General features: G+C 45.8%; 1 protein-coding gene across 2 annotated transcripts in view; it reads right to left on the bottom strand.

Annotated features, from left to right (window-relative positions):
- The window catches only part of PLXNC1 (plexin C1), a 141,333-nt gene that overhangs the window by 101,123 nt on the left and 14,702 nt on the right, over positions 1–25,508 (bottom strand). For both annotated transcript variants that reach the window (XM_032874229.1, XM_032874228.1), the window contains exons 2-4: positions 20,849–20,989; positions 10,926–11,060; positions 7,427–7,527 (exon numbers count right to left, since the gene is read on the bottom strand). In XM_032874229.1, the coding sequence (XP_032730120.1) occupies positions 7,427–7,527; positions 10,926–11,060; positions 20,849–20,989 (377 nt within the window). The remainder of the gene's footprint in view (positions 1–7,426; positions 7,528–10,925; positions 11,061–20,848; positions 20,990–25,508) is intronic.

Here is a 25,508-nt window from a genome sequence, read left to right as displayed (position 1 = left end):
TCCAGCTCAGTGTTGGTTAAGGAGTAGAGTTCACTGGTTCATCATTTACACATAATACCCAGTGCTCGTCACGTTGGCCCTTCTTCAAACCCACCCCCCATCCATCCCACCCATCCCCCTTCCGTCAACTTTGCTCGTTCTCTATCGTTGAGTCTCTCATGATTTGTTTCCCTCTTTTTATCTCCCTCGTGAATGTTCATCCATTTTGTTTCTTAAATTCCACGTAGGAGTGAAATCAGATGGTATTCATCTTTCTCTGATGGACTTCTTTCACTTAGCAAAATACATTCTAGCTCTCCTTGTCTTTGCAAATGGCAAGAATTCATTCTTTTTGATGGCTGAGTAATATTCCTGTGTGTGTGTGTGTGTGTGTCTGTCTGTCTGTCTGTCTGTCACATCTTTATCCATTCAGCAGTCGAGGGACATTTGGGCTCTCTCCATAGTTTGGCTATTGTTGACAATACTGCTATAAACACCAGGGGGCATGCATTCCTTTGGATCTGTATTTTCACGTCCTTTGGGTAAATACTTTGTAGTGCAGTTGCTGGATCATAGGGTAGTTCTATTTTTAGCTTTTTGAGGAACTTCCACACTGTTTTCCAGAGTGGCTGCACCAGCTTGCGCTCCCACCAACAGTGCAAGAGGGTTCCCCTTTCTCTGCATCCTCGCCAGCACCCGTTGTCTCCTGTACTAATTTTGGTCAAGGCCTAATTTTAATGCCACCTCCTCTGTGAAGCCTGCCCCAGCCTTGGTTACAAGCCACAGCTCCCTCCTCTGGGCTTCCACCATCACCAGAGCTAGCATTGCTTGAGTGCCCACTAGGACTCAGGCACTGTGTCCAGGTCTTTTAGTGCATATCTGATTTAATCTTCTCAGCACCCCTCTAAGGTATTATTAACCCTACTTTATGGAAGAGGAGATCGGCAAATGAAGATAAGAAACCTGCAGGTCACAAAGAAACCTGGGTTCAATCCCAAGCAAGCTGACTCCAGGCCCTGTACTCTTCCTCCTTGGCTGGACTCCCCTCCTGCCAGAGCGGAAGTCACCCCCAGCATTACCGTGCCTCCCAAACATTCCTGCTCAGTAGTGACACTGTTCACTCCTTCCTCTACCATCTCAACACCAAGGTCACTGTGCTGCTGGGAAAAGAGCAGGAACTCACCCCATGGCGCCCTCTGACACTCAGCTCTGGCATCACTCCCAAGTCCTCCCCCTCTGACTTCCGTGCTCATCCTTTGGGCTCCAATCTAGTGCCTACTCCAACACGTGGGATGGTAGGAATCTATCCTGTGTTTGGTAGCACTTCTTTATTGTCTTTATGAGGACTTAGATCAGGGAGAAAGAACACATATTCCCAAAAAACCAGTAGCTGTGGCCACCTTGATATTTTATTTTTCATTTTATAACCCTATTCTGACTGTGTCAAACTCAAGGGGGAATCTAATTAATTGCCAAATTCTGTCAATTCTATCTCCCAAAGAGCTCTTGAATCGGGAGTCCTGAGTCTTGAGCTCTTGAGTTCTTCCCATCGCTACTATCAACCCCATCTCTTGCTGGTTTACAGTCACCTTCTAAGAGGTCCTCCAGCAACCAGCAGGTCCCCTCGAATCTATCTTCACCAGAATGCTTATTCTAAAACACACAACCGATCTGGTCATTCTTCTAATCAAAGCTCTGCAATAGCTCCCAAAAGTCCTTCCAATAAAATGGAAATTCTTTAACACGGCTTATGGGACCAGTCCTCCACGGCTCCTGTAGCCATGCCACTTTCTCAACAGCTCCCCCTCAAACCCCCCACCGCAATACTGTGTGCTCCATGCACACTGACCACCAGACCAGGAGCTCCTGCAGCCCCCAGCCTTGGTGCACCTGTTCCCTCAGCCGGTCACCTGGCTTGGCTTTACCTGGCTGAAATCTGCTCGGGCCTCAAGTTCAGCTTAGACATTCCTTCCTGCAGCAAAACTTCCCTCACTTTGAAGATGGGTTAGATGTTCTTTATGTGCCCCCATGGAATCCTCCCCTGTCTCTGTGGGAACCCTTATCATATACACTATTTACTTCTTGGTGGATGGATAGTTCTTTTCCTTGTTGAGGTAGACTGGATTGTTGTGTCTTGTTCTTCTGTCTCTCCTGTACTGGAATGACCCATCCCTACACTTTGCCCTCTTTGCATCATCTCCCACGGGAGTAGGCAGACCATATTCCTACCCCACTGATGCTGAGCTTAGCTATGGGCTGTGCTGGCCAATGGAGCCTCAGCAAACACGACATGAGCAGGGGCTTTGAATGTGCTGTCCAGCTTAGCATGGTCTCTGGTACTTCTGCTGTCTGCCTGGACAGTGGTGTGTGCAAGACGGGAGATGTGCAAATACAACCGGAATCTGCCTCTCAACCTGCACCTTGAGGCAGAGGACATCCCTACTCCCACTGGAGCGGACCCATGAACAAGAAAAACAAGCCTTCTAAGCCCCAAGAGTTTGTTAACACAGTATCACTGGAGCAGAAACCTGACTGATACACTTGTCTACACTCTTCATGAGACTGGAGGCTCTACATAGGCAAGAAAGGACTATAACCCGAGCCCCCAGTGGAGGCCTCATCACATCACAGGTGCTCAATAAATATTTGTTAATTGGATGTATGACTGAATGAATGCATATGGGCTATGGACATGTCTGTCTCCCTAGCTGGCATGAGAATTCTTAGGGCCAAGAATGGCATCCGATTTCTCTCAGTAACACCTAGTTGTCTCGTTTCCCACACTGCGTTCCGGGTAGATACTTGATAAATATTTGTTGAAACTAAATAAATTGCATTTTGTGGGCTGGCTTGGGACTGAGTCCTTAATTTATGACATTGTTTCTATGGGAAAATGTGTTCTGCATGCCAAACAAACTTGCAAATGAACTTTTGGAACCTCACCCATTCATTGGTTCAGGATTGCCAGTTTTATGGAAATCCATAACTGAACACATGTGCTATGCTTTGCAGTATGGGAGAAACTGAGAAACTGCTTCCAAACCCAAGATATTCAGCCTGCAAAAATTCACTTTCCACCCACACAGACAAATTCAGCACAGGTTGGATTTGAGGTTCCAACAATAAAATACTAGACATTTTAGAGCTCATTGTTTATCTAATTGCTTTTTATCTGCTTATACTAGATGCCTATTCTTAACACCCGATCAAAAGGAAGTTAAGATAGTTTTCTTGCCCACTCCCCGTGCTCAACAAATCCATTTTCTAGACACATATGCAAAAAAGTTCAACCTTCTCAAAAGGGAAAATAAATTATTTTTCTAAATAAATCTGTGACATTTAAAATAAACACAGTGGGATGCTCTACGGTTATAAGAAAAGATCCCCCTTTAGAATTCCTAATTTTGAATGGTACTGGGAACTCAATATGAGTCACAGATCTGAGGCTTAGTTTTATTTCGTCTTAGGCCAGAATCAAGCCACTTTGAAACTTAAGTGATCCGATGTGGCTGGGAAGGGCCATCAGTCTAGAAAATTCTATATGACATAACACACACGTCTCAACCCGCCACTGGTAGAGTTTCTCAATCACTCAATCTACTTCATTCACTTAATGTATATTTTTTGAGCACCTACTCTGTGTCAGGCACTGTTGTAGACTCTGGGAATATAGTCGTGAACAAGACAAACAAGGACCCTATGTTCATGGAACTTTCATTTTAACAAGAGAGGCAGAGAAAGAAGATCACTTCTTATGATGGGGCCATGATGAAAATAAAACAGTGAGGTGATTATGAGTGAGGTGAGGCCATTTCAGACTGGGTGATCAGGAGAGAGCCAGCTGTGGAAGGATCTAGGGAAGAATATTCTAGACTGAGGAAACAACAAGTACAAAGTACCAGAGGAGAGAACAAGCCTGGCATATTCCTAAGTCAGAAGGAAAGATGGTGGGGTGGAGTGAACAGAGGAGAGACACGCATGAGAGGTGCAGAAAAGTCAGATAATGTACGCATCCTGTAGTCAGACAGTCAGACTAGATTCTAGGAGAGAAAGCCAGTGCAGGTTTTGAACTGGGGAGTGACATGATCTGGTTTAGATTTTAAATCACCCTTCCTCTTGGAGAGTACTGGGACAGGGGTGAGGGAGCAAGAGGAGAACCAGGGGAAGCCTGAGTCATACTTTATAGAAGGCTAGAACTTCCAGCCCATCATCAATAAATGATGTGTCTTCAGCCTCTTCTCGGATCATTCCTCTTACCTTGTTGTGCTCACGAAACCAGCCTCTGCCCTGGGGACAGTTTACTCAAAGCCAGCTCAGGGGCTGGCTGCTTCCTCTCACTCATGTGTTAAGTGTCCTGCTTGTGTCTCACTGCCTTTTCTGGATGCTTCTTCTTTCCTCCCCCTTTCCAAGCCTGTCCCCCAAAAGTGCCGCAGCCTGGAAGCTCAGGCAGTCATGCCACCAGCCCACACCACCCCAAAGTTCTCCTTGCTGCAACCATCTACAGTGCACCCCCAGCCCTGCCAATTCCTCCCTTTTCTGGACTATTTTGCTCCTCACTCCAACATTGTTTCCACAGTTGGTTTTGGCGATATAATTTCCAAACAGATGATTCATCCAACACTTCGCTACCTCAGTTCCTTGACCCCCTCCCTGCCAAAGATCTTGTCTTCCATCCTACTTCAGGTACACGAACATAACCTAGGCTTTGTCATTACCAATAGTGCCATCGCACGCAAGACCTACCTACAGTCCACCTACTACCTCTTTCCAGTTCCTCAGGTCTAACAAGTCTTAAATCCAACCACAACCTCCCAAGCACAGATCCCACCCCCTGTTCCTATCCCTCACTGCCCTCCTTAGAGTTGTTTCCAGAAGAGAGCCCAGGGTCCACTGGTACTACTTTAAGTACCAATATCCATGACAATACCATCATACTCCCCTTGGATACACCCTCAGTCCCCAGCCCCCCTCCATGTATTTCCTGCAAAGACCTACCTTGCTCAACCTAGCTCTCCCCAACTCTGTGACCACACCAGCAAAGCTGAACACAGCCTTCGAAAGCAAAACCACACTGAGTGTTCTCATTCCAAAAGCAAGACCACTGGCCTCCACAGGGCCCTCCTGCTGCCCAGGGATCACACTGTATTTCCCATCTCCACTATCTGTCCAACTCTCTTTTCGACCTTCTCTCCCTTCTCTCTTCAAACCTCCAGTCCTTCCTCCCCCACCTCACTCTGACGGCTCCAAAGTCACTGAACATGATGTAAACAATATAAACTGATACCACTTACCCTTCCCCCACCTACCTGCTCCAGGACCCATGTTCTGCACCTTCCCTCCCAGGACCAAGGCTGACTCGAATACCTCCTTCCCAAGGCTTGCCTCCCCTCGCGTGCGTGCGTGCGTGCGTGCGTGCGTGAGATCACCTTTCATCTTCTGAGACACAACTGCGCAAGGGCCCTTTCCCTTTCTTACACCATCAGTTTCTCCTTCTCCACTGGAACTTCCCCAATAGCCCCAAAGCATAGCGTGCTTTCACACACCTTAAAAACAATAAGACCCTCTGGATTTTACTTTCTCCTCCAACGTCTGCTCCATTTTTCTGCTGTTTTCCTCAGCAAAGCTCCTCTGAAGAGTCGTCTCTGCTCTGCTCTCTCATGTTTCTCTTGCAGCATTAGCACCAATTGCCACAACGGCTCCAGTCACGGTCACCAGTCATCACCTGCTAGGTCCAAAGGATCAGTTCTCTTCTCTTGCCCAGCCTCTCAGCACCATCTGGCACAGCGGACCGCTCCCTTCTTTCTTGCCTTGGCAACCTGGAGACCACCTCCTTTGGTCTTTCCTCTTCCCTTTCTGGCTGTTCCCTCCCCCTCTTCCTCTCTCTGCCCCCAATCGTGGTGCCATCTCCGTGCTCAGTTCCCCAACTACTCCTCCCCTCAGTCGACATGGCCTCCCTTGTCTGGTCTTCAGGCTTCTTTACGTCCCATCTAGATGCATCTAAACCCCAAAGTCATCTCACCAGCCCGTACACTTTGTCCATGAACTCCAGACCTGTGTTTGCCAATATAGTAGCCACTAGCTCTGTGTGGCTAATGAATTCTCAGCACTGCCACCAAATGAATCTCTGCAGGGAGCTCTGCAAACACACAGGGAACCGACCTAAATGCAACGGGTGGGAAAGAAGAGGGCAGTTGTGCATAGTGTGTGTGTAGCGATGACATGCTGTGATGAGCGGTTAATTTCCTCAAACCCTAGACTTGGGCGAGCCACACGAAGAAAACGTTCCTACCCAATTACAGTTATTCATGAGCATTTTCCTGGCCTTGCTTCTTTTGTCTGCCAACGATTCTGACGGAAACAGCCCCGTGAGGAAGCGCAGCGAAAGGCAAAGGCAAGTATGCATCCGGGTGCACCGTAGCTTTCAACTTCCTCGGCGAACTCCTAATTAATCCCATCCCCACGTTTTTCGCCTGTTTCCTGAACCTCTTGCTTAGACCATATTCTCCCCCTCTCCCGTCATTGCCCTGGGCTTCCTTCCGCAGGGGCTCCCCCATTCTCTCCCCAGTCTTCTTTTCTTTCCCCCAACTGCCCTCTTGTTCAGCCTTCGGCTTCTCTGCACCTGTTCCACTCCTCCTTATCCTTTTTCACCTTTAAAAACTGAAAGCACCGAACTGACAGACACTGTTATGGTTTTCTTTTTCTTTTTTTCTTTTTTTTTTTTTTCCCTCTCCCTGCTTGAGCTACAGCTCAGACGCTCTCCTCCTCGCTTCTGTAGCGGGAGCCCGAGTACTGGGTTGCCATGGCAACAGCCAATCCAACCAGGCCGGTCCCAGCCACGCTAGGAGCCGCCATGGCGAGGAGGAAGCCTCTACAAGTCGCCCCAGAGCCCGGATGGGTCGTGAACATCGTAATTCCAGCCCAGGCCGGGCCCATTCTGCCCGGGGACCGAGACCGTACACCAGGCCCCCAGCCGTACCACGCCGCAGGGGACAGCGCCATCAATAACACGGCTTCCACCCAGCCAGCCGGATGCGTGACATTATGGGGATTCAGCTGAAAATTTTCAAACCTCCCTATTCTTTCATCTCCTCGGGGGTGGAGGGGGGAAACTTTTGCCTCTCTGTTTCTCTCTCTCTCTCTCTGGAGTCCTGGGGAACTCTGTAGAAAGTACAAGCAGCACTGACAACCCCAGCCTCCCCTGCTCCCACCCCTGGGCACGGGCAGCCCTGAGCGGTCCTGGTCCAACTGTCTGGTGGCCCTGGCACAGCTGGGAACATCGCTGACAATTAATTAGGATTCCACCGTGATACTTCAGTGGGCAGCGAAAGGCTCCGTTCCCCCAGGTCATCGGAACGGATCCTCAAAGTAGGGCAACAAGTGTTCTGCCACCTGACACTCCCCCCGCCTCCCCAAACATGTGAGTTGGTGAGAAAGAATCAGGGAATACCTTTGTAGCGAATGGCACCAACCGCAGTGAGGGTCTGCAGCCGTTAAACACTCCGTGCAGGATGGATGTTTACTGCAGTTGGCAACACGAATTCTCCTCACCTAAAAATAAAGACACCCGTGGTTCAGACGGAATTACAAGTAACGCCGGAAAAACGACAACCCCTTATCTGTTGAGGGGCCAGGAAGAGCACACTGATCGACTTGAACTCCAGATATCTCTGTGATGACGTGGGGCAGTTGTTCTCAGAAGCCCCCGGGGAAGCTTTGAAAGTGTGGATCCCCAGATACCCTGCTAACCCTACTGCCCAGACTCCTGCCCGTAGGTCTGGGACCCAGCCTGGGAATCTGAAATTTTTAGGGGCTCACTCAGGTGAGCCTGAGACACAGTCAGGTTTCTGATTGGTTGGTGATGATTTCCAAGGAGCTCGTGGAATCAGGTCACCTGGTCTTCCCACAAAGACCATCAATATGGGGTCAGTGGTGCTTTGGAAATGAGCGTCTGGGGATGGCAAAGGCTCTGATTCAGGAGTGTCAGCATGAGGCTGGCGCTGGACATGGATGTGAGGACAATCCCACGTCCCTGCCAGGGTAACTCCATTGCTTCAGCTCCTAGCTCACTCACTCAAATTCCCTCCACTGGAGTTGAGAATGAAAGAATCAGGGAGTATTCAAATCATTGCCGGCCCCTCAAGCCACCTCTTCCAGTTGTCAGGGAAAAAGCAACCCACAGAGCAGGCACCCGTGCTGGGCAGACCCAGGCATCTGAGACAGTCAGTCAGAGCCTAGAGGCGGGGTGGCAGGAGGCAGACAGGACCTCAGTGTTGCATGGCATGTTTTCTGCAGGCAAAATCCCACAGCAGGCAGTAAGGAAACTTGGGGAACTCATTAAGCTGGGAAATTATTCACACTAGAAGGTGGAAGTAACTTCTTTAAAAGGTTAGAGAAACAGAGTTCTAGAAAGGGTTGGTGAGGAAAATAGGCTATCCTGAGGAGTAGTCCTCAATTCTAAGTTGACTTCATGGGGGATAAACCTGTCCATTTCTCATAGTCCTTGATGCTGCTGAAAGCTGTGGGGGCAGACCACCAGCCTGAGCCAGAATTAACCAGAATGTGGCTATTTCCTTGTAGCTCACACAACATCTTAATTCTGGAGGGATTTTCATAAATACATAATCTCTTTAACCTTGTTTCCTCATCAGAGAAATGGTGATAGTGCCGCTGACTCCATGGGGTTATTATACATGTCTGGCATACACTAAGTGCTCAATAAATGTTGGCTATCACTACTGTGTGGGGAAAGGGTCCCACAGTCCAACAAACATGTGAAATCTTCCACTGAAAAGGCAAATCAATTTCCTTAGAACAAGGTTTCTGAGAGCCTTTGAATATGCTGGGCATCGTGATACTCCAGGAGGGGTACAGTCAATACCATCTCCTCCTAGGGCCACTTTTGCTCAGAACACTTAGTAGAATATTCTCTAGAACCTTCTGTGAGAAACTTTACACAATGTACTTAAACATACAAACAACATAACTCCATGCAAAAGAGAGAGAACACTGTAAGTACTTACATTGGACCTGCTTCTCTAACTTAATAACACATTATAGTGACTAACACAGCAATGCATAAATCTTCATATGGTTATTTTTAATGGCCGCATATTTGATAGATGTACCAGGACATATTAGTTTGGCTGTTACTATCTCCCCAAGAGTCTAGGACAGAACCTTCCCTAGGTTTTGGCTCTCTAGGGATTATACTGGCTCAACCAGAATCTAATAGGATCCACAGCAGTAAACCTAAGTGAAGAATGTACAAATAACCAGCTTCGATGCCCAGTCAAAAACTCTCCCTTGGACTTCAGACTTTGAATGACCAGAGGCTAAGTAGTCTTCACCTTCCAGAAAATGAGGACCTGTCAGCTATCTGTGGCTCTCCCAGTGATTCCCAGCTTACAGTCGTGAGTCCCAAGGAAAGCAGTAACGAGAACTTGTGAGCTATTTGCAATGTTTCAAAAAGCTGAATGGAAAAAACATGCATGGGTCAAGCAAGACTTCAAGAGTCTTTGCTTTGGGCTGGAATTTTATTGGCTCCATGTGGTAGCACAGTCTGTTCCCTGGCTGGCAGTTTCCAGATGCCCTTGATAAATAAAACCTGGGAATGGGAATAGTTACTTAATATAGGCAGTCTGTGGAATAGAACAGTGTCTTTCAAATGCAGGAAGCCCAGGGAAGAAATAGAATGAAAAGTGCTGAGTGGTGAAACAAGCCGCTTGAGAAGATTCTATGGTGGACAACTAGTTTACCAGCGTAGACCAGGTCCACCATCTATCACCACGTGCTCATTCTGCATAACTGACTTTGCAACGTGCAAAGGGCAATATGGCCTTTCTAGGAATTCTGGAGACTACAGAGTGCTCGTGTACCTACCTCGTGACTATAACAACCATGTGGCTTGATATCATTGCCATTCCCCTTAGAATGAGAGACAAAGAATGGAAAGTGGGGGTGGGCCAAGGGCAGCTGTTATCCCATTGTACAATTCTGTAAGTCTCAATGATCTCCTTTGCACTTTGTATGTGCCAGTGGCCACGGAGCCAAATTACCATGTCAGAATAGGCTGCTAGTTTTCACAGGTTTAGGATTTGACCTTGTTTATCTATATATAGGCATATATATATATATACACACACACACACACATATATATTTATCTAACATACACACACACACACACCCTTGAGTGAATTATTTAACCTCTTCAAGTCTTAGGCTCTTCCTGTATAAAACAAGGGTAATTTTATCTCATTAAATTATGAACATATTTCAACAACATTGTTTTTATAGGTGTGTGTGGACAGACACAACTGTATGCACATAGAGAGACCATATTTAGAATAGTAACTAGCACGTGGTCAGTAGGGACTGAATAAAAATTAGTTTTCTTCCCTTCCCTTGGTGAAAGCACCTTGTAAAAAGGAAGAAAATGGAGAAAGATATTCTCTTTATTTCAGTAAGCAGAAGCAAGAAGAAAAACTAGAACAGTCAAATAAATTAAGGGAGGGAGGGGGAGTGCCATATATTTCCTGGTTCATGAATGTGTATGAGACCATGGCCTGATATTAACCCCAAATTCCAAAGCCAATCCCTTTGGGTGTATTCATAAATGCATCTAACCATTCAGTGCCTGCACAATAAATGTGTAAATTCAGTTACCTAGCTGATTATGCACCCATTTGCAAGCACCCCCCTCCCCTGAAAAACGTGGCATTGGAAATATAGCCAATGATAAAATTGTCTAAATAGGTAATATTTCTTGCTTACTTACTGACAGCAAGGTTTTTAATTCCATGTCCGTGAACCACTGCGGGTCTTCTCGAAGCCTGCAGCAGTGTTTAAACCTGATAGTTCAAAGTAAAAGCTTCACTACTAGATAATGACGTTAATTAAACACTTTCTATTCGGAAGTCAGAAGCAATGGCTGGTATTTTTACCCACCTCTTTCCCGGCCGTTAGATAGATGTAGATATTCTTCTTAGGATGAGGAACCAGTTTGTAGAAAATGGGTGTCTCTTCTTTAATTTCATAGATAACCTCTGGACAATTTGAAGTCAAATTCTCACCCAGAACAACCTATTTTTTTTTCAAAAAGAGAAATATGATTTCTATTAAATACGTCAAATAGCGGGGGTGTGGGGAGGCAAGACTCGTAGCTTAGTTCTAAGACCACATGCTCCTTCACTCACTAAATATATGGGCTGAGGTACCGTGTTCCTCAAGCATCTACTGTCTCAGTCTTCCGCAAAGCCGGTAAAAACAAGTACGGTCACGCACACACACGTGCGCACGCACACACACGCACAGCCAGCCTTCGGTCCTGTAGCAGTAACCTCATAGGTGGAAGCTTGACATCCATAATTCCTTAATACACCCGGCTTTACAAGAAGCTACAAGTGACAGCTTCCTTAATACTCCCCCAAGTGATCCTAAGACCGAAGGAAGTCGGTTTGATGACTTGCACAGTTGACTCTGATTCTCCTATACAATTCGACATACTTAGACATCTTAATGTAAGCAGGACAACTGAACAGGCCCAAGCGGGTGGGTATGTGCTTATATATAAAGTAGAGCCAAGCATAGCTTTGAAATTGGACATACCCGAGTTTCACTCATCTCAATCAATAAATATTTACTGAATAGCCCCTATGTATCTGACATGTTCTAGGTGTTTGGAAAATGGCACTGAACAAATGAGTGGAGGGAAGGGGAGTAGAAACCTACCCTCATGGAACGTGTGTGTGTGTGTATAGGGGAGTGGTGGCTGACAATGAGTAAATTATAAACCCTATTAGAAGGCGATGTCAGTCAAAATAAAGTGAGGTAAAGAGATAAGGATGTGTGCTCAGGGTAGTTCTCATTGAGAGGTCGTAGTTAGGTAGCTACGTGCAGGAGATGCTGGAGTGGGTCACTTGGGTGTCTGGGTGACACATGTTTGGCCCCTTGATCCCGATGCCCTACAGTCTGGGGGGGGGGGCAGTGGGGCGTGAGCAGCACCAGCGAGGCAGAGCGCAGTGGGAAGTGAGGTAAGGGGTGTGTAACGTAGGTTCTTGTAGGCCCATATAAAGACCTTACTCTCACTCCAGGTGAGAGCGAGGGAGCCACTGCCCATTTCAAGCGCTCGCTAGCCACCTCTGGCTAGTGTCTACCATACTGGAAGTAGACACAGAGCATTTCCATCATCATGGAAAGTTCTGTTGGACAACACCAGCCTACCGAGAACCGTGAAGGCAGGGAAACATCAGACAGGCGCAGCCCAAGTGTGAGCCTGCCAGCTTCTTGTCTCCCCATCTCTAATTCATAGTCCTTATTAATCAGCTCAGAGACAAACAATTGATCAGGTTCTAGAAAGTGGTCATAGAGAAGAGAAGAAACAGGAAGCCAGTTAAAAAACATTGATAAAAATATTCTCAAGCGCAGCTCGAGAGAAGACAGGCTGCTGTCCAGGAGAAATCCATCACGTCAAAGGCACCATTGGGCACAATCACCTTTGAGGCATTCGTGCCAAAATGGACCTTGAATTTAATCAAGCCTTTAGTGTGAACTTTCATTTAGCATCAGGAAGCAGAAAGGGGAGGAAGATGCTGAACAACCCCATGAGGAAAGAAACAGCCAAATCCACAACATGAGGCATCTGACGAGACAACAGGCTTCATTTCCTCGGTCAGTCAGTGGCAGCGGATAAAGGCTGGAAGGTGGTCATTCCAGACTGAGAGAGACAAGGCAGCCCACAGGTGATTGGAGGACCTTGTCTGGATACCAGTTTGAACAAAAATAATTTTCAAAGACATTCTTGAGCCAATGAGGAAAATGTAGCTCTACAAATGCAATATTAGATAATTCGAAAGGATGACTGGATAATTTTGTTGTGGTAACAGCATCATGGGTACGGTTACTTGAGAAACTGAGCATTTTTTAGAGATGTGTAATGCAGCATGGAGGGGTGAAATGCCACTGTCTGGGATTTGCTTCAAAAGAAAAACATAATTTACAAAACACTACCGCTCATCCATTTTAAGTGAGTTAGGAGCTACGTTGCAGTTTTTATCGGGACTTAATTCTTGGAGCATGATTGACGCAGATGGGTAAGGGCCAGAAAGATCCAGTTGGGGGCAACTTTGATTCACCCGTAGATGATGAGGCACCAGGATTTTCTCTGGAACTCCAAATTGTGGCAGGAAAGCCTTTCTGTGGTACTGGGCACCAGGCTTTGCCAGCCAGATTCCTAAATGAGCTACCTAGAGTGGCTTACACGGAGAGCTTGTCCTAGTAACTACGGATGCGGGGCTGAAATTGATGTTTCCCTGATGGCGGGAGTGAGACTTTCCTAGAAGGTAACTTGGCATTATCTCTCAAAATTATAAAGCACATACCCTTAGACCCCACAGCCCCTCACATCTATATTGAATGACATATGTACGTGGCGGTTTAGTGTATCACACATTATAAGCAAAAGAAACAGCCTAAATGTCCAACCGTAGAGAACTGATTAAACACAGTATAAACAGTATAGTACTATTTAGCCATAAAAGTCATTAGGAAGCTTTTTCTACATACGTTTAACACATTATATTATGTATATCTATATATTGCATAAACATGTTTATATACATATATAGCATGTTTAATATATTGTATATTTGACAAAATGAGAGGAAGACGATCTTCCCCCTTTTGCTTGCAAACATATATAAAATATCTCCGGGAAGATACCCAAGAAACCTACTCCCCTGTTTGCCCCCTAGGTCATGAATGTGTGGTTTTCATATATTCTCTTGGTTCTTTTGAATTTGGACCGATGTCAATGTATTATCTTAGAAAACAAATACATAAGATTTAAATGTGAAAAGGGAGGATGAGTGGACCCAATTGTTTCGGGTTTTGTTTGTTTGTTTGTTTGTTTTGCTAGATTCCACATAAAAGGATCTCCATAACCCTGAGGACAGGACAATAGGAACTTCTCATTTTCATCACAAAGGGACCCCAACATGTTATGTGGAGGGGTCTGGGTGCTGTGGTCCTCAACTCTCTCAGGTGACTCTGGGACAGGCGAGACATGGCTTTCTTTCCCTGCTAGATTTCTATTAATATCACCTCCTCCTCCTCCCAAACCCACAGCCCATTCCCAGGGCATCAAAGCAACACTTGGATCTCCTAAGTGCAAAATTCGTGTAAACATCAACACAGAGAAGAAAGCCAGCCAGACTGGAGCCCGGGAAATGTTCCCTCCTCAGCTCAGTTTAACTGGGCAGCTTTGGAGAAAGAGCTCGATCGGTGAAGTGAGGCAGGAAGTAACAGTGAGTCACAGAAACCCAAAATGGGTTGAGTTTTGTATAAAAGCCACTCTTCTAATTCATACGCGTTCCTTGGGCATGATGTGGATTTTCATCTCTTGCTTCCAGAATTTTCCTTAATATAGCTCGATTATGGAGTCAACCTGAGTCTCTGCCATGCATATGCTCATTTACCCCTTCATCTTTCGAGTCTCAGATGTCACCTCCTCTGAGAAGCCTTCCCTAGTTGCCTTTCTACCTCACCCCACTGTCGTGGTCTACCCATCAGTCCATTTCCTTCAGAGCACATATTACTGTCTGAAATGGCTTTATTGCTGGTAAATTCAGTTATGTATCTTCTGTCTTTTTCTTCCCATCACAAGAGCAGGGGTTTGCCTCTTTTATTCATTTTTGTATCAGCACCCAGAATAGTGTCTGGCACATAAAAGGTGCCCAATAAATATTTATTAAATGAAAAAAATTCTATTAGCATTCAAGATTTTTATAAGGCTCTTCAGATTTTTTTTTTTTTTTTCCAGCTGAAGCCTGTGTAGAAAACAAATTTTCCCTGGTGGAGAATTTCAGTTTGTGTCAACAGATTGTTTCTGTCAACATCTTCCTGAAGCTTCATGGTAGGCTATTAACTAGCCTTGGGATTTTTGTTGCATACAAAACAACTTCTCAACTCCAGTTCTGAAATGTGTGGTGTGTGAGACTTCTAGATCAGACAGATACATTACAAGTTCAACACCACCCACGGAAAGGATAGCTTGCTGAGGAAAATGGGGGGTGGGGAGGAGAGAAAAAATTAAACAAAAGACTATTTCTTTTTTCTTTACCATTACCATGACATGGAAAAGCCATGGGTGTTCAAAAAGCTAAAATATATACTTCAAATTTCTTTCCAGTTAAAGGGCAACCAAGCCAATCTTCTCATTTTTTAAAAAAATAAATAGTTTCTAAGAAATGCTGCAAATGGGGACATAAACCACACATACACACACACGAGAAAGCAAGGTAATTATCCAACAGTGTTTAAAGGGCTTCAGTAGTTAGGAGTAATAAAGGTGAAATATAAAGATTAAGGCAAATTCCTCTTTTATTTCTAGTCTACTTATTTCAGTGTAATAGTAAGAGAAGACTACAGCTTGAACCACAAGTTCTCAGTTTGTGGGTTACATGGCACTAATAGTTCTAAACTGGGGAGTCCCTGTAAACTCACAAACTAGAAAGAATGAGATGGAGGTGAACCTGAACTCACTTCATATGACACTCCAAGCAGCCAATCATGGAGGCCATTTCCAAGTTTTGACACTTCCGGATGTTTTGGCTTCTTGATCTATTACCTCAGCTCAGCCAACCCCACCACACCTACTTCCGGCCCCAGGTCCTGTCCCGGGTTCTGCATGGCCTCCTTTCCTTTATTTGAACATTCTCTGGGAATAGAAAGAGAGCTTGTCCTTATAAAGTATCTTATTATTTTTGTTATGTTTTATTTTCCTTTGGCAACTTTAAGACCAGGATCAAGGCAGACTTCAGGTGTCACACACTTTGCCTCCTGCAAGGATATGGGAGAACTTTCTGGAACTGGTCTGACTTTTGCTCCATGGTTGGATAAATGAAATCCACCTGGGGAAATAGAGTTTTGAAGGCCACAGAGATTGCCAGTCCTGACTCAAAGCAGTGCTTCTCTGCTCAATATGGGAAGGGACATACATGATAGGGCTTCTGCCCCTCTGAAACCTACTTCAGTCCTAGGGATGTTGGAGAAACCCCACACTAGCTGCCTACCACAAAAACCATTCCCAAAATCAACTTGAACACAGATTTTCTTCCTTTGCTCTCAAAGAGCCCACAGGGGAAAAGCTGGGGTCCCATAAGGGGTTCAGAGGCTCCTATGAGCCACTCGCAGCTCTGAGGGGAGGAGCCTCTGCCTTCTAATACAGATGTCTACACCCTGCCGGGTTAGGGTGCCAGACGCCATCCCCAAATAGGAACAAACTAAAACCACAGAAGCCAGAGCCCTCCTCATGAAACATCAAATACCTGCAACTTGGTATTAACTCAGATACGCCAATATTTGAAAGAAAAATTTAAAAACAAAACAAAACCAGTTCTACAAATTCCACTAATCTCTACAGACTACATTTTTAATTAGCAGGGCAGTTCGGTTGGGGGACAAGTTGCTTCAGTTCCAATTACCTTGAGCAAGTTGCCTAACCACTCCGAGCCTCAGGCCTTTCTCATTTATAAAGTTGGGGATGGTAACACGATTGACGCACAGGGATGAAATGAGTTAACCCAGGCAGACCCCTGTTCTCATGCCCGGCACAGAAGTTAGAGCTCAGAAATGTTGGCCATTATTATGCCTTATTTTTTATGCTTACAAGAAAGGTTAATGGGCATGCATAAAGTTACAAATTTCAAATTTCATGCATATTCCATTATTACTTATTTTACCACCTGGAAGAAGCTCAAAATAGTCAATTCTGCCCTTGAAATAAGGACAATTTTCTACATGCGACAGTCAGCTCAAAGGAACCCAAACCCCACAATAAGCTGTACCACAATCCGGACAAAGATTCGGTGCATGTTTATAAAAACAGGTACGCCCTCAGGGTGCGGGTGTGCAACACGTGGGCCGTGAATCCCCAAAAGCTGACTTCAGCGTGGCCATCCTCACTCAGCTGATCGCAGGGGAGATGCTGACAACCAAGGAAGTACAGCATGCGATCTTCCTCAGAAAGGAAGTAAAATGAGGAAATAACCCCGGGGGATAGGGTGACGACACAACCCAACTCCCAGCCACTAGGATCACACTTCAATAAAACCAGGGACTGCACTGTGGAAAGGACCCTTTCAAGTTCTAAACTTCCATTTTTCTAAAATCTTACAAGGGATCTTAGGAATAAACGCAGGAAAAAAGGGCAGTGCAGACATTAGCATATCACAAAGCTTTCCATTCTTCCACTTCTCAATCTTACCTCTGGAGGTGGGGCCAGAACACCTGGAGGCAGTGAGGGTCTTTAAGGACACTTGCAAAATGATTCAGTATCCCTGGCCAAGCCCAGCATCATGTTACCCCATTGCAGAATATGACCCAGCTATTTAAAAAATACTATTTACAAAGGGTTTTCCATAACATTTTAATACAGGCATTTTTTTCCCTCATTAAGGGGAAAAAAATGGGTGCAAAATTAGATAAAGTCTGATCTCAACTACGCAAAAAAAAAAAAAAATTCTAAAATGCTGCCATCAGTTGCCGCTACACAACAGAACTAGGGTTTTTTGTTTGTTTGTTTTGTTTTGTTTCTGTTTTCTCCTCACCCCCATTACTTTTTAACTTTCTCTAGGAACATATATTATTTTCGTAATAAGAAAAAAAAATTTAAATAACCTGAGGTTTAAAATCTCACTGAACAATGCTAAAATCCCATGAGGTTTTCGGAGATTTAAGTTAGAGAGAGAGTGTGTGCGTGTATGTGTGTAGTGGTTAAAAAAAAAAAAGCAATTGGCCCCCAACTGCTGTTTCCTGCCCCTCATCCAAGCAGGCATATACTACAGTGCCTGGCGTCTGTCAAAATACTGCCAGCTCTTGATCACTGGGAAACTGATGAGTCAGGCTGTGGGTGATCCAAGCCCTCTTTCTTCTCCTCCTCCCACCGGCTGCCTCGGGTTGGGTTGTGTTTTGCGTTGCTTATTAGTACCTCCGCTCTGTGGCTTCAGAAGCCAAGCTTGTGTCTATCAATGTTCATCTTTTCTAACAGTTCTGGTGACAAGTCTGGCAAGGGAGAAGCTTGAAGTCTTTGAATAAAGGCATTCGGGGATTATCTATGCCTTCCCAATCAGTGACACAAGCCCGGGTCTTGGGACTCTGGGTAATTTCATGGGCTGCGTCTAAGACATGGGGAAGTCTTGGGAATTACTGGGCTGGTCTAGGGAGTCTGGCGTGGCCAAGTCAGTTCAGGTATTTCCCTCACAATTTCCTCCTGAGGAAAGGGACCTTCCTGAGTGAAGCCGGGAGCAGGGTTTAACTCCCCGGAAGTTATCATGCCATACAGGTATTCCTCTAGTCATATGGTCAGGCTCCTCCTAGAGCTGGGATTCTTCCTGGTGCTTCTAAAAACCCGGACGGACACCCTAGGAGCATGGGTTCCACTGTCACTACCCCTCCATGGATCCCTATCAATGTGCTTCCCGTCCCCCCCAGGGAACCTTCCAGGAGTGGTTGGGGCAGACATCACAAACTCAGGGTAGTTTGGGGGACATTAGCGCAGATGCAGGAGTCCCCCCATATGCAGATCTCTGCTGTGCCCTGTGTACCTTGGGCAAATCATCCACATTCTCTGGGCCTCTCTTCCCTTCTGGGTAAAACAGGCCTAGTCTGTAACTACCTCATGGCATCGTGGAGAGGACGGAATTCCTTAGAACATGGAGAGGGACAGGCACAAGGGAAACAAAGCACAAATGCCAGCAGTCACAAAATAAAGCCCCAAACCAACCAACCTGCCCGTGTTATTTGGATCCTAAAAGCAAGGCTGCAGGGAAGGCTTCTGAAGGTGTGCCCCTCACAGACGCTGAGGAAAGCCCCACTTCAGTCAGCTGCCTCCTCCTCGTCAGCTGGAAGCTGCAGCCCGGGCCCAGCCCTCTGACGCCACAACAACATGGCAACCTGGCCAGCTGCACGCCAGCCCCGGGGGTGAGCCGACAGGACAGGCAAAACCAGGCCGTCCCCCGGGGAATGATTTTGGGCCAAGTGTTCCCTCACCTCCCGTTTACCATGTAGCTCGGTTGGTTGGCTCGGCTTCGGGGAAACAGTGTTCTCATCACAAAACTCATCAGAAAGAGCCTCCATCTGAAGAGATAATTGGTGAGGAGGCCCCAGGAAGGACTGATGGCCGCTTCCTGTGCCAGGTGAAATGGGTCCAATCCGCCTGCCCGGGTTGGTGGAGCCACACGTGTCACCGCACGGCGCCAAGGAACTTGTGTAGAGTGACGGATGGGTGTTTACCTTTCCCCAGGAAATCAAGCTCACGCAACAGGAAAGATGATCAATGTATATTTTAAAAGAATGTGTATACAAACAAACTCTCTCCCATATGTTACTGGGTTTCCTCCAAAGAAAACAGATTAAATCAAATGCCTACCAGGCATGCAGCATTGTATTAGGCTGTGGGGATTCGGGACCCCCTTTTCGAGAAGCTTAAAAAATGAAGTTGGGGAAGCAAGACCAACAGGAGGGAAAAGGCTGGCCATCAAAGCAAGACATTTGTAACGAGCCAAAAGAAGGAGACAGCTAATGAGTACTTTAGAGGAGGGGAAAACATGGTCAAAACATTGGGCTTTGGAGGCCTCAGAGAGCAGGTAGAGCATGAGCTGAGCCAAAGCACAGACACATGGTAGGCTTCAGTAGAGAAAAAAAAAAAACAAAACAAAAAGCAAAAAAAAAAAACAAGCCATCCTGGAAGGGGGCACAGCATGAACAAAGGTGGGGGGCGGGGGTGACTGGAATACACAATGCACATCAGGGAAACAAGCAAATAGTTTTGGCGAAAGTGGGAGATAAGAGCACAGAAGACGGAATTAGCGGCCATCAGGAGAGAAAGGGGTTTTCTAGGTTGTCTAGCACAATCTCATTTAACAGATGAGGAAAAGGAAGCCCAGAGAGCTTAGGCAATTCACCTACAGTCACACAGCTAGTTGTCAATGGGAGATCAGTCGAGAAATCAAATCTGTTTGTACTCAATTTAGAATCTGAGCTGACAGTAAATCAACTGACTGCCGGGAGGCAGAGAGGAACATCAGCCTAAGGTGACAGAAACCGCGCCGTTCCCAGCCCCGACTGTTGAGGCTGCGGGAGGTGTTCAATAAATGCTTGCTGATGAAGCTAAGAGGCCGGCCGCTCTATCACTCCAGACAAGTCATTAGGTAACCCTGGGTTTATCTTCTCCTCCTCCCACTGCCTCGCCCCAGCCCCTGGTGAATCATAACCTCAACTTGACCCATGGTATACCCATACAGAAAAAATAGTCCTCCCAGATAAAAGTCAGGGGGGTCTCAAAGGATTTTGGGTCTCTAACCTCTCCCTGATGTGGGCACAAAGGGCATAAAACAAAACCCTTCCATGGGTGGCAAGTGGGTTGGAGGGAAGGAACACCTGTTCTTTCTACTTTTCAAACCGTACCATCCCTCATCTGTTTCAAGTTATCAGAAATCAGGTGCATCGTACATTTCCATTACGAAGGAGACATGGAGCAAAGGGTGAACTGTCTTAGGAAGGTGGGGAGTGGGAGGGCCAGACCCCCATTTACCTCCCCCGGAAGCTTATAAGTAAAGGAGGGAGAATAACTTGGCATGCTCCTGGGAAGCAAGGTGGTTCGAGTTTCCTTACACATGGCTAGGGAGGCCATCACATACAGATTTCCGGAAATCTCTTTGTGGTCATTTCTGAGGGTCTCGGAGCAGTTCACAGAGCAGTTGGTAGGATGTCGTGTATAACGCAGAAACAATTAAAAAAAAAAGTAAATAAATTCAAAAGCACGAAATGGATCACGATGAAAATTGACATTGAAGAAGGCACAGAAAACCAACCTTAAGTAACTGGCCATCTCCAGTCCCCAAGAACAAAACAGTCCTGTTCATTACCACGGTGCCATAAACGGATGTCAGGTCGGAATGGATCAAGGTAGATGAGGCAATTGGTTGGACTCTCTCAGGTTTCTCGCCTTCTTTCTGAACATGCACACAAACGCACAAATGAAAAAAAGATCATTTTTAACAGTGGTAATCACTCATGCCCACCTAGGAACAATCCTCCTTGAGCCCCAAACACATTTTCTTAGACAAGACTCCCAGGAGCAACTGCTTAGCCCCTTTTTCTGCAGGATCACCATGCCTGCCCAACCCACAGAAAGCCATTTGTTGACTATGTATTAACATGTATTGATCGCCAGCAGTGAACTAGCCATCCATCTAACACTCCCCCAGCTGATAGATGAAATCGAGTTCCACTCTATTGCCAAGAAAGAGCCCACTGCTGAATTAGGAGGGAGAAGATCTCATGCTTGGCGGTTTGCACGATCCCCCTGCAAATTATTTTAGTAAGGGATTGGCTCCTGTGAGGTTAAACAAGCCACTTCCCAAGCTGTGAGGTGGACCATCCCGTTGGGTGCGAAGGCAGAGAGGAGGGACTGCAGATTTACCAGATGCCTGCAACATAAAGCCCGAAGACAGGGTAATTAATTCAGAGGGTAAAAAGGGAAAGATACATTCATGGCTGGTGGGTAGGACAGAACCACAGAGCTAAAGAGGAACTAAGCAGGAGGGCTGGACATGCGGCTGATGCTCTTGAAGAAGAAACAAAAAGTTCAGCTTCCAGCCCGAAGGCATTCTGAGGGTCTACAGCACTGAGCACGGTTTAATCACGTGCTTGCTTCCGCTCATTAGTTAAAGCCCCTCTTTAAACCCAGGGCAGAGCGAGTGTCCACCAAAATGTCTTGGTCTTTCTTGGTTCAAAGCGTGAAGAGTTTCACGGTGCTTCCTGCCTTCGACGACAGGAAACTGAGTTTGTTACACAAATGTCTGGAAGATACAGCGCTAGAGCAAGCCGTTACCATCTGCAGCTACTAAATACGGTGTGATAGCATACTTTATCGGCCAGAGCTCAGTTCCCAATTGTACTAAGGTTTCCAAACCCACATTTAAGTTTTAGCCAACGGGAGAGCCAGCCAACTCCCGTAAGCCTCACTGGAACTCTTCAAGTTGTCCTGTCTGGGGAGAGGGGAGGTGCGCAGGGGGAGGCTAAGACTTATTAACTTCATTATGTTATTGCTGACAGTGTTTATGTCTTTCAATTTATGTCTTATTAAACATTCATTATTTTTAAACCCACCAAGTTTCATTAACATCTAAAGTAAATGGATTCACGGACTAAATTGATTTCTGAAGCCTTTAAACTGCCGTTTATATTTCTTTGTTGAAGTTGCGCTGGGAAGAAAAGATAAGCTAGCAAGGATTTCTCCAATGCTGTGATCACTTTTTAAGGGAAAGATGTCATAACCTAAGAGAAAGTGACTTATTTGCATAAAATATTCCATAGTGAACTCAGTTTAAGAAGATTTTTAGAAAGCCCACAGAGATTTTTTTTTTCCCCCTGTTAGATACTTTTCCTGCTGTCGGGGAAAATGAGAAAGTATCCTGTTAAAATTGAAGTTAAGAAGAAAAAAATTCGGTGGGTCTGAGAATCAGAACAATAGATCACTGTTTAGATAAGGATGCCTCATGACTATAAGCAGAAAGAGAAAAATCAGATGACCTTTAGATTGGAAAAAAATAAAAAAACCACACCACACATCTTCCTTTAAAATAAAACCAGAATTGTTCAAACTTCAGATCAGCTGACCATGCCTATTACTCTTATTAAATATTTGAGCATTGCAGAGAGGCTAACTCAGAGAATTAGGTGTCATGTGTCTGGGCATCTGGAATGTTCTGGTACTGTTTTCTTTGACTGGAGGATTCCATTTCCCTCAACCCACGGCACAGAAAAAGTTATGGCTATAGGTTGCTGATTATTCATCCACAAGGACCACATGGGACAGTGTATGCCTACGTCTGGTATACAATAAGTGCTTGATAAGTATAGCCATTCTGACTAGCCAAGAACCATGACATCACAGGGAGCCTTTACTGAGGTCAGATGAGAAATTCTGTTTGTGATGTTCTGCTTAGATCCACAAAAAAAAACAAAACAAAACCAAAAATAAAAACAAAAAAATCCAGAAGTGTCTCAAAATCTGTAAAGACATAAGGATAAAAAATTGCTTCCAAATTACCATCCCATCTTTTCCAGCACCCTTCCCTGACATCTGACCATTCCTTAATAATTGTAGTTTTCCAAATGAAGTCCTGGATCAGTAACACAGGTAAGTAGGAGAGCCATGAATCAACACTCCTGAACTTGGGAACCGGTGGCATGAACAGCCCTCCTGGAACTAGGTGGTCAGAGAGCTTAGGTCTGCATTCAAGTTCAGTTCTCACCCACTGGCTGACCGGGGCAATTTATGTGACCTTGTTGGGGGCTGGCTTTCTCATTTGTGAATAAGGCTCATGATTTAGCCTTATTGGTAGGGGATTATAGAGAAGAGTAATAGTAGAAGTACACCAGTGATAGCAGAAGTCCTAACATGCTGGTCCCTGTTTGCTGGTCTCAGTAACATGCACTGACTGTGTGCTACATGGACTATTTTATCACCTTACCTAATCCTGACTCTGTCACTTCCCAGCTAAGTAATTTTGTGTATGTTATTTAACCTCTCCTTGACTCAGTTTCTTCCTCTATGCGATGCAAGGGATGATAATGACTCTTAAGTACGCAAGCCCCAGTGAACCTTGGAACAACGTTTGGTGCACAGAAATACAAGATCCATATTTGTTTTCATTACCTCATCTTAAAATACTAACGGTTGCTGCCACACTCAAGGCAGTTATCCCCACCTTCTTTGCCACAACAACCCTGACTTTGATCCGGTAGTCTGGGAAACCATGATGGGTCTAAGCCATGGGGTAATCTCATTCTCCACTGCCAAGCATTTGCTTTCCTACTCCTTCGAGCATGGTCCAGTTTGGGCCAGTGAGATGGGGGAAGTTCACTGAAGGGGCTTCTGAGAATAAATCTCTACGATAAGCAGCAGCTCTTGAGAAGAGTCCGTCTGCCCTCTCCCCTCACTTGCTCCCTTTGATAACTGTTGTGTGAGGCCCCTGTGCCCAGAGTGGTGGCCATTGCTTCCATAAGATTCAAGATGGAGGATGAAAATCAACATGCTAAAATCGGTGCGGGGGGAAAATAATGGCCTAGGCTCTTGAGAACACCATGGAGCACAGCTTCAAACCTTTAAACATTTACTAACAACAGATGCTACAGTTTAAGTTGCTGTTGAATGGGTTTTCTGTTACTTGCAACCAAAAGCAAGTTGCTGCAAGAAATGCGAGTCGTGTTGGACGTGACACCAGACTCTAGCTTTTCCTCAGCTACGAGGGACCAAGAACTGGCTGACGCTTATTCCTCTCACAGTGGAAGACCTTGGCCACAGTCAGGATTGCACAGCCAATTACATCAGCGAGCCTGGAAGAAAATAGGAAAGAGCCGGCTTGGACCTCACGTAAACTCTAAGGGCAGCTCTGGCTGAATGGAAATGGATTCTTTTGTGCTAGAAACACACAGAAATGGACAAGTCCCTGTGAATGGAAAAAGGGGCCCTCTGAGTGGCCGTTCTTATGCTCATTTCAGCAAATGAAAACAAAAGAGAGACAGCCTTCATAGACACCTCCTCACAGAAGTGAAGTTAATAGCTAGGGAGCCAAGCCGAAAAAGGGGTGAAATGTGCAGCCGGCCCCCTGTTTCCAGAGATTATTCTTACTCTTTTTTTTTTTTTTTTTTTTTTGGCCTATTCTCTATCTTGCCCTTTTCTCCCCTTAGGGCGTCATCGCTAATGTTGCTCTCAGCCTATTCTGTCTAGTTTATTATGTGTAATTTATTCCTGAATCCCAGCCTCTGCTTGTTCGTCTTTGTGTAACAAGGTTAATGCCTTGTAATGATGCTTTTGCCAGTTCTGCCTTTCATGACAGAATCCAATCTTGATTTAGCTCTAAACCTTGTCTCCCCTTTGGGCTTTCTTGGTTCCCTCAGAGTTGTCATTCTGCTTCTCCTGCCTGCCATGTCTAACCATGACGTCACGCCCACGCTTTAGCCTGAAGAAGAAAAGTTTTCTCCATTTGAGGGGAAAAAGCTACCTGGTCTCAGACAACGTTTGGGCTCAAAAAGAGAGAGCCTTGGGCTCCATGTACCAAAGTAGAACCAAGGCTACCCAGAAGGGTGAGGGCTGGCAGGCATGTGTGTATGTGAGAGTGTGTGTACAGGGAGCAGCGGGCCCATCGCAAGGGGAAACAGCTTGCCCTCCTGGCAGCACCCTTATATGACCTTTCATTGACAATACACACTCCCAGCGTACAACTCCAGGGGGCTCCAGTCATGTATTCTGGGGTGAATGGCACCTCCAGAACTGAGTAACACCGTGGCCTTGCTCCTACCATGCAAAAGATGGCCTGACTCATCACGCCTAATGGAGACTGTTCCCAGCCCTACTTGAGCTGTTATGGGGACAGCAGGAGGCAATGTGCATGAAAGAGGGGCCTCAAGTGTTAGGGACCCAGCAAGAGTCAAGTCTTCTACTTCTAAGGTGCTGAAAAGACT

This window comes from Lontra canadensis, unplaced genomic scaffold (genome assembly GCF_010015895.1).
Source record: "Lontra canadensis isolate GAN:19392208 unplaced genomic scaffold, GSC_riverotter_1.0 scaffold52, whole genome shotgun sequence".
NCBI classification, from domain to species: Eukaryota; Metazoa; Chordata; class Mammalia; order Carnivora; family Mustelidae; genus Lontra; species Lontra canadensis.
This window is presented reverse-complemented; position numbering and strand designations above follow the sequence as displayed.